Raw genomic sequence first — 9,193 nt, forward strand, 5'->3', positions numbered from 1 at the left:
ACCCTTGAGGCTGACCCCAAGAGTTTGCTCCTGTTAGCCGCTTACTCCCAGGGATCCTTAGGGACCTAGTGTTCTCAATGCGATAACATCAGTCTGGGACTGGGGAGGATGGACATCCATCAAGGGCAGAATGGAAACCAGAAATGGTTGAGGGTCCGCTGGGCACTGTGTAAAGAGGGGTCACAACTGTTATCTCCCCAGGGAACCATAAGAGAATCAGAAAGCCACTCCTTCAGGGGGACAGGAAATGAGCATTCATTCAGTAGTGCAGGGGAACCAACTCCAGGATAAGAGAAACTTCATCCTGTCTCTGTCAGGTATCAGGGAAGGATGCTGCTAAGGAGGGAAAATAGTACTATCCCAAGAGGGTCTGCCCTCTTCCCCGGACTCTAAGAGCCTCGGTTCACATCAAGAGTGGACCTGCTTACAAGGTCCGGGACAGGGACACACTCCTAGGACTTGTGACTGAGGAAGCGACCCACACCTAGAGCCATGCAGCTCAAATTCCATAGTCACAGGTCTGTCAGGCCTCTCAGTCAGGCCCCAGGTACCAGAGGACATCTATCCTTCCTTCCTTCCTTCCTTCCTTCCTTCCTTCCTTCCTTCCTTCCTTCCTTCCTCCCTCTCTCCCTCCCTCACCTGCCTGAATGCATTTTGGAAAACAGATACTGCAGAAAGACAAACAAGCAGTGGGGGACAGAAGCCCCTCAAGGACTCTGTTACTCCATCACTCTAAGGAGAGGAGATTCATTTAGGTCTCTATACCTACAGCCTGTCATCCGCTCCCCAGGGTGGCGGTGACTCAGGGCTAGAGTATGGGACACCTCCCTTCCTGTAGCCTAGGGTCAGGGTTTGTTCATTCTTTAAGGTCAACACCAGCACCACCCTGACCAGGTTATCAACTTAACTCAGGGTCTCCAGCTTAGAAAGGCCAGGCTTCGCTCACACTTCCACAATTCCTTTCTAATAACCTGAGGCTCCCAGAGCGCCAGGTCTCAGGATCCCACCCAACACATTCCTCCAGACAGGATGAGGAAGGGTGGGACACAGTTCCCCACCACCACACACACAACGGGTTTCATTATGTAGCTCTACACTATATAGCCTAGGCTTCTGGCCTCAAACTCAGAGATCCTCCTGCCTCTGCCTCCCTAATGCTGAGATTAAAGATACATACCACCATGCTGCCTGAGTAGGACCCACTTTTGGAAAAGATAATATAAATTAAAAAAAAAAAATTTTTTTTTTTTTTTGGCAAATATTCCAGCAGAAGACCTAAACAGCCAGAAGTTTGGAAACTAGGACAGTAGTTTAGTTAGTAAAGGGCTTTGCCTAACAGGCAAGGACAAAACCCTGGGTTTAACCCTCAGCCAAAGCAAAACTGGATGTGGCGGCAGAACTCATCTGTCATCCCAGCACTTGGGAAGCGGAAGTAAGAGAGGATCGGGAATTCAAAAATAACCTGGGCTATACAAGACGCTGTCGCAAAAAAATTAAAAAAAAAAAACAACCCACTTTGTAAGTCATAGTGACATATGACTATAATCCCAGCACTTAGGAAGCTGAGGTAGTAGGAGGATTTTAAAAAAAGAAAGATAAAATCTGGCTAAAAGGAGGGGGGCATCCCATCCATCAGCCTCCCATTCCAAACCAAAGTCAGGGATTGGGTGGGGCCAGAAAGTAGCCCAATATTACAACATTATAACTTACTTAAAATATTTTAAGAAAAAAAAATTTTTTTTTTTGCAATTTTGTGCAGTGTGGTTGTATATTCTCTATAGAGAACTTTGTAGATGGCAATGTCATGTCCCAATGTCAAAAGACTGGACACACTGACTTATAGGGCTCAGATAGCTATCCCTTCTGGACTCTGAGGCTGGCCAGCTCCGTACTCTTCAGTAGTACCTGAATATGAATGGCCCGGTCAACAACAAGAACCCGAGGCCAGGAGTTCGGGGAGGGGGGGGAGCACTGGACCGGCAGCTCAGTGGTTAAGAGAAAAAGTTTCTCTTCCAAAGGATCCTGGTTCCATTCCCAGAACCCACATGGTGGCTTCTCAGGATTTTGCAACTCCAGTCCCAGGCGATCCAACACTTCTCCTGGCCTTCTCAGATACCAGGCACACACATGGTACACAGACACACATGTAGGCAAACATCCATCCACATAAAATAAAACAAACAACAACAACAAAACCAAAAATGTTATTCTCAGCTACACCGACTTTGTACATTCACAGAGCCATTCAGGGCAGGAAGCCCTCTGTAACTGGACATTCCAAAGTCAGTGACCAAGTCCCTAGCCTTCCTTTCCGTTCCCCACCTGATTTTAAAAGCTGAGGGAGAAAGAGAAAGATGTGGCAAGATTCTCAACAGTGTAGGTCACTGGATATAAAGTAAGTGTTCAATAAATATTTGTAAATGAATGAGGTCACCCTGTTTCTCTTTCCTGTTCTAATCCCAGAAACCCTCTAGGGAAACAAACTTCACCCTCCTTCCTCAAACACCTCGTCAGCACTGCATATCTATCCAGCAGGCAGAGCACGCTGGTTCTATGGGTTGGGGACAGACTGGCCTTCACTGGTGACAAGGTTTACCCACTTATGCCTTTGAGAGATAAGGCTCAAGCAGGAGAAAGGGCTGCGCATTAAGAACAGCTTGCGCTCCAGCCTCGGCAGGCTGCATGCCATCGGGGACCACAGTAAATCAAGCCAGTCTAAGTTGATTCTCCCTGACTGTAGAGAAGCCTTGGAAAGTTGGGTAGCAACCATGCCTATGGGATTGAACTTTGCCCACACCCAGGTCTCTGCCCAGCATTCTCCAGGGTTCCAGTTCTAGCTTCCTACTGCCTGTAGGCCAGGGACTGAAGAGACAGAATACCTGGATTTTCCAGTCTGGGTGGGGGAAGGGTGTGGAAGGCAGATGGCTCTCCAGGGCCACTTCCGCTAGGGGGAGTTCTAAAACCAGGAAGAAATCACCCACTCCCTCTTCCCAGGGCAACCCCGACCTAAATATCCTCTTCTAGCAAGGACAAGTTATCACATAAAATCCCCACCCCCTTCCCTGTGACACACAGCACTGAAGGTCTTTACAAGGATGCGGGACAGAAAAGAGAGGAATGGCCAGCCTTGACCACACTCCCTGCACTGTCCACCTCTAAGGCAATGACATCATCCATACCCATCTGGTGACAGACAGGGAATACTGAGGCCCAGAACCATTCATAAAGTTGATGGGCACAGACCTGGGACTAAGACCAAGTTTCCCAACCCCCAAGCTAGCAAATCCTTCTATCATTCATTGCCCCTCCCCATTCATTACTGGGGATCAAAAGGGGAGCCCATTTGCTGGCCCAGAGTGCTGCAAATGCAGAGCTCAAAATATCTGATCCCAGGGACGATAAAGACCCTCATGTTAGGTCAGGGTTTCTTTTTTGGGGGTGGGGTGTCTTCATCTAGGAGTGCCAAACACAAGTCCAGAGGCCGGTACAGTGACTGGGCAGTCCATCACCTTCCCTTAAGCTCCTCCTATCCTGGTACCTAGCCAAGCCCCACATCTCTTTCCTCAAGAAAAAGTTCAAATGTTTCAAAACTACAAGTCCCTACCTCCTGACCGGGACCGGGAGGGTGTACGGGGGATGTCCAAAGGTTCCTAAGAAGGAACTAACCCTAGCCCGGAGAGACAAAGTACCCAACAAAGTATCCTTTTCCAACAAAACTAGATCGCCTCGTTGAGGCGCCTGCTTCTGTCCAGTTCAGCCATAAAGGTGGGAGTAGATAAACTCAGATTCAGCTTGGAGAGCCAGGTACAACGTATCTATGAGGAGCCAAAAGGCTTCCCTGCAGAGGGGGTCACAAGAGAAGAAACGGGTTGTCTTAGACTTTAGGGGGTTCAGAGCAAGGCAGAAGGGTCCCATCTCCAACTGTACCGGAAACACCCAGATCTACCCTTCAGTCCCCCTTGCAAAAGTGTAATGGCAAACAGATGATCGGGTCCAGCCTGGGCCGGGGGATGCGTAAGAGCCCCTAGGGGCCAGCTGATTTCCAGAAGGCTACCCCCCCTCCTCTTAAAAAACTCCTTTTCCTCTGCTTCCTCAGAACTCGGCCAATCCCACCCTCCATCGGAGAAAACAGCTCTGAAAAGTTAGCTCTTTGTTCTCTAAGCCGGTCTCCAGGCTGAGCACAATTTCAGATCTCCAAGAAGCGTCCTCCCCACTCCCTACCCCGCCCAGCTCCGACTGGGCAGCGGAGCACCCGGAGTGGCTTGCAATTTGAATTGGGGGTTGGGATAGCTATGAAGGAGGTCTGCGGGTTCCCCAACCACAAAAAAAGCAAGGAGGGGACCAGCAGGTCGTTCAAAAAGAGGGGTTCTCGCAGTGAGATTCTGGCGCTGCCCCTAAATCCCTTTCACCACAATTGACACTAGCTGGACGAAGGACCCGACGCAGCTTCCAAGCCAGGAAGCCAGGCTACCGGCAGCCCAAGCCCGGCGGGTAGCGCCGGCCCCAGCCTCCGCCCCGCCCCCGCCGCCCCCTCCCCCAGCGCCCCGCGCTTCCGCCTACTTGGCGCTGGCCGCCGCGGGGAAAGGGAGCGGCCGTCTCCTCTCTCACTCCCGGCCCGGGGGGCGGGACTGCACCTCTAACCTCCTGCACACACCCGGGGGAACCCGGTTCCCTGGTGCTCTCCTGTCCTTCCTTCCAGCCCTCCTAACCCCGATGCACAGAGGCCACCCATCTCCAGTGGTGGCTGCTCACCACCTCGCCTTTGGACCTCCCAGGTTCCAGACTGGGGTCTGTCCCCACACCCCAAGTCGCCTCCCGCCTTCCTTCCCTGCTCTGGGGAGCGCAGGGAAGAGCCCGCAAAGACCCAGCCCCTCTTTCCTCCCCTGATCGAGAGCTGTACTAGCACTAGCTAGCTCGCGGCGCCCAGTACCCGAGCTCACCTTATCCAGACAGTTCACCTTCTCCGTGGGGTACACGATCTTGCCGCACCGGGCACAGTTAGGGTTCATGGTTCCGGGGAAAGACTGGGGCGGGGACGCCCGTGCTCGCGCGCGTTCCCCTTTTCTTGGGCGAGCTGGTGGGAGGCGGCGGCTGCAACTGTGCAGGCGACGGCGACTGGAACTGGGGAACTGGCCTCCGCCTCCGCCCTCCTTCCCCTAATAAACACAGTGGGGAGGAGGGGCTGCACTGGCTGGGGCGGGGACGCGCCTCGGGCGCGGAAAGAGGCGCGCGCGACCAGGCGCGCTCCCCGGGCGACGTGGGGCTGCGTGGGGGCGGGTTCCAGGGAGGACTGCGGGACGGGAGTGCTGGAGCCCCTGAGCTTTCGGGGTGCACGTGCCCCTGGGCTCCGCGACCGAGGACGGGCCCGGGACATGGCCCTTCCCGCGCTGGAGAAACAGACGCGACTGTGGCAGAGCCCGATTTCCCATGAGAGGGGGCAACCCCACGCACCCGACGATGGTGGGGATAGTACAGATTCTCTAGACTGGGGGACTTTCCTTAAACCAGTGGGTCCCCAGCATCAACCTGCGGGGAAACCACCCCTTCCCCCGTCCCGCCCCCCAGCTAGTTCCCTTCCCGCCCACATCCTCTCCCACATAGATAGGTACCTGTCCCTTTCCCTTTGGACTCAGCACCTCCGGACGTTCACCCTCCCCGCCCCTCTGCGCTGCAGCTATCCCATGGATTCTTTGGATTCCGGCATCCTCTGCTTTCAGCTTGGCCGCCTTTGCTCTTCCATTCTTTTCTCTTGCCCCCTATTCTACCTGTGTAGCAGCTGCGACAGCATCTGAAGACTGAAAAGAGATTGCTTCAAACTGCGCAGCGGTGCGGGGGTATAGCTCAGTGGTAGAGCATTTGACTGCAGATCAAGAGGTCCCTGGTTCAAATCCGGGTGCCCCCTCAGAGTCTTTTCCTCTCTTCAATGGCAACAAAGATACGTTTCAATACAAGTATGATCTTGATTCGACCCTGGGTCGTTAAAACAGGTAAAAAGATAATGGCAACTCCTCGTTTTAAATCTGAGCAGAAAAGCCTTCGTTTTGCCTCGGGCCAAGCAGAAGTTGGACTACTTCATTTGACTAGCGCCAGAGTCCTGGAGATTTCTGCCGATGGTACGCTTGTGAATTTGAATTGGATTGTTCCACACTTCGGGTTCAGAAGCCAAGGTCACTCCCCAGGTTGACTGTGTGTGTCCGTTGAGGGTCAAGGGTCAATCAAAAAAGGGAAACTCGCGGACATAGCCCTTCTCCAACCTAAGCTTTCCTTTTCCTTTTTTGTTTCATTCTATGATGCTTATTATTCTATATCCTCACGTTTCATTGTGACTTGGTGACGTGGACCGAGTAAAAGCGCTCCGAGACCGTGAAACCGGGAGGAGCACTCGTCAGCTCCCTTTGCTGCAAAAGAACAAGACCCCAAAGCCAAGTAATATAAATAAATGCAGTGGTTTTCACAACTTTTGCGTGCTCTAGAGTGACCGGGGGGGGGGGGGCTCATTAAAACATCCCCAGTTTCCGATGGTGTAGATGCCGAGGAAGGCCTTGGCAGTTAGCTCTTTGGCGGATTTGTCAGGTAAATCATTCAAGGACGCAAGGACAGCTCTTTGTGGATCACCAGAATATTACCACAGCGCTATCAAGTTTCAAATCCTCAACAGGGGACAGGTATCTAGCTGCTTTAGGGTATCTGGGCTGGAAGAAATCTCTAAGTGTGAACAGGGAAGCAAGGGCGGCCCCTCAGCTAGGTTTTGCCCAAAAAAAGGAAAAAGAAAAGAGACAGAGAGAGGCATGCTGCCCGTGTCAGGGTGTGGCTGTGATATTTTAAACATGGAATCTGGTTGTGTCATCCCAGGACCCCAGGGGAATATTAGCATGCATTCCCTCCCAGTTCCCATTACAGTTCTCTGCTGAGTGGAACAAGGAAGGGGACTGAGCAGAGCTTGGGGCAAAGCGCAGAGATACCAGAGTAGCGAGTCTCCGTTCCCAGACGCTGGGCCTTGAACTTGTACACCGTGTCCCCTCCCCCACCCCCATACAGAGTTTCATGTAGCCCAGGCTGGCCTTGATTTTGATATATAGGCCAAGGCTAATCTTAAACTCTTTTTTTTTTTTTTTTTTTTTTTGACAGGGTTTCTCTGTGTAGCCCTGGCTGTCCTGGAACTCACTCTGGCCTCGAACTCCGCCTGCCTCTGCCTCCCGAGTTCTGGGATTAAAGACATGCGCCACCATGCCCTGCTCATAAACTCTCTTGGACTCTGATCCTTCAGCCTCCTTCCAAGAGCTGAGATTAACAGGCATGTTCTACAACACCTGGCTGTAACTTACCTTAAAATTGGCAAGTACTATAAACATTGTTTCTGGACTCATCCTTAGCTTTTTAGGTCGGGATACAAACTAGGTAAAAAATGTTCCTTATTCCATACCTCACTTGCCATTGTGTTAGGAGAGATTGCTCCTTCCGCCTGCCTCGATGCTGATTCAACATTCAAAGGGGGAAAATTAGGGGAGTAGAGTTTGGATTTGGAAATAACTGAGTGGAGAAACTGATTGAGTGTTCTCATTATAGGAAAAACAAGTACACTCACCAAGGGGGCACCCGGATTTGAACCGGGGACCTCTTGATCTGCAGTCAAATGCTCTACCACTGAGCTATACCCCCTCTGCTGGTGGAAGGCTGCAAATTTCTTTTTACATAACTTGTTTGCTTTTCACCGAACGTTTATTCATTTAAAACCAATAACGTTTTGCTAAATTGTATTGAATTTAAACAATAAAAAGACATACATTTAAAATAAATTTTAAAAATCACCAACAATTTGAAACCGTGAATTTCAATTATGAATTTGCAGCACTGTCCCCTGCTCTCTGCAGAATCAATCACCACTTCCATCAGAACATCCGCTGAGAGGCGGCCCTAGCTTACAGACTGCCCAGATTCTTCTCGATAATTCATAGCGCACTCGGTGACCCCGTCAAGAGGCAGCACAAAGCTTCAACAAAAACAGATTCTGGCTCATTCTTGCTCGATATTAGTGTCCGAGAGGCAGACTAAAAATAAAGGCACAGTGAATTAACAAGCAAATATTCAGTAGTGAAAATGAGAAACTACATACACACATACATACGTACATACACACACACACACACACACACACACAATGATTGAGGTGGAGCCTGGGAGTAGTACTTAGCACTTAGGTGGGCTGAGATAGAGAGTTAAGAGTTCAAGCCTGCCGGGCGTGGTGGCGCACGCCTTTAATCCCAGCACTCGGGAGGCAGAGGCAGGCGGATTTCTGAGTTCGAGGCCAGCCTGGTCTACAAAGTGAGCTCCAGGACAGCCAGAGCTATAAAGAGAAACCCTGTCTCGAAAAAAAAAAAAAAGAGTTCAAGCCTAGCCTTTTCTAGATAGCAAAACCCTTGTCTATATGTGAATATACTAAAAGCAAGATTTTTAGGAAAGTACCACAGGGCCATTTCAAGTTGGATAAACATGGAAAGTCAGGGATCTAGGCTGACCTCCAACTCAGAGATCGGCCTCTGTCTTCCAAATGCTGGGATTAAAGCATGCACCACCAGCTGTGCGTGGTGGCGCACGCCTTTAATCCCAGTACTCCGGAGGCAGAGGCAGGTGGATTTCTGAGTTCGAGGCCAGCCTGGTCTACAGAGTGAGTTCCAGGATCAGCCAGGACTACACAGAGAAACCCTGTCTCGAAAAACCAAAAAAAAAAAAAAAAAAAAAGGCATGCACCACCATAGCTGAGCTGTTACACATCTTCTTTCCTTCTTCCCCCTTCCTTCTTTCCTCCCTCCCTCCCTCCCTTCCTCTCTACTCCTCTTCCTTTTAATGTTTGGAGACAGTCTCACTAGTTAGCCACAAAAGCCTGGAAAAATCCGCCATTCACCAGAGGAGTACCCCAGATCAGCATCCAGTACCAATGTGAGCCAGACGGGTTCAAACTCAGGAGTTCAGCATGAATTTTCCACCACTGTCCAAAAATCTGCACAGAGCAGAGACATTGGGTAGACATTGGAGACGGATGTTGAGAATACAGTTGGAGTTCAATTGGAAGGTCTGGTCCAAAAGTAGAATTCTGGTCATTAAGAAAGCTGTTATCAGGCTGGTGAGATGGCTCAGTGGGTAAGAGCACCCGACTGCTCTTCCGAAGGTTCCAGAGTTCAAATCCCAGCAACCA

At 50.8% G+C, this 9,193-nt stretch overlaps 1 protein-coding gene and 2 non-coding genes across 3 annotated transcripts in view; 1 reads left to right on the top strand and 2 right to left on the bottom strand.

The window, feature by feature from the left end:
• Lasp1 (LIM and SH3 protein 1) overlaps window positions 1-5,165 on the bottom strand; it is a 39,687-nt gene extending 34,522 nt beyond the window's left edge. The window contains exon 1 of the mRNA XM_021176223.2: window positions 4,941-5,165. Within this exon, the coding sequence (XP_021031882.2) occupies window positions 4,941-5,009 (69 nt within the window). The 5' untranslated portion in view covers window positions 5,010-5,165. The remainder of the gene's footprint in view (window positions 1-4,940) is intronic.
• Window positions 5,166-5,830: 665 nt separating this feature from the next.
• On the top strand, window positions 5,831-5,902 carry Trnac-gca (transfer RNA cysteine (anticodon GCA)). Its single transcript has one exon. It is a non-coding gene; the product is annotated as a tRNA-Cys (tRNA).
• A 1,685-nt stretch (window positions 5,903-7,587) lies between these two features.
• Trnac-gca (transfer RNA cysteine (anticodon GCA)) lies at window positions 7,588-7,659 on the bottom strand. Its single transcript has one exon. It is a non-coding gene; the product is annotated as a tRNA-Cys (tRNA).
• Between the last annotated feature and the right edge of the window lie 1,534 nt (window positions 7,660-9,193).

The sequence above is a fragment of the Mus caroli genome, unplaced genomic scaffold, assembly GCF_978045245.1.
Source record: "Mus caroli unplaced genomic scaffold, Mus_caroli_1 scaffold_13, whole genome shotgun sequence".
Classification (NCBI taxonomy): domain Eukaryota; kingdom Metazoa; phylum Chordata; class Mammalia; order Rodentia; family Muridae; genus Mus; species Mus caroli.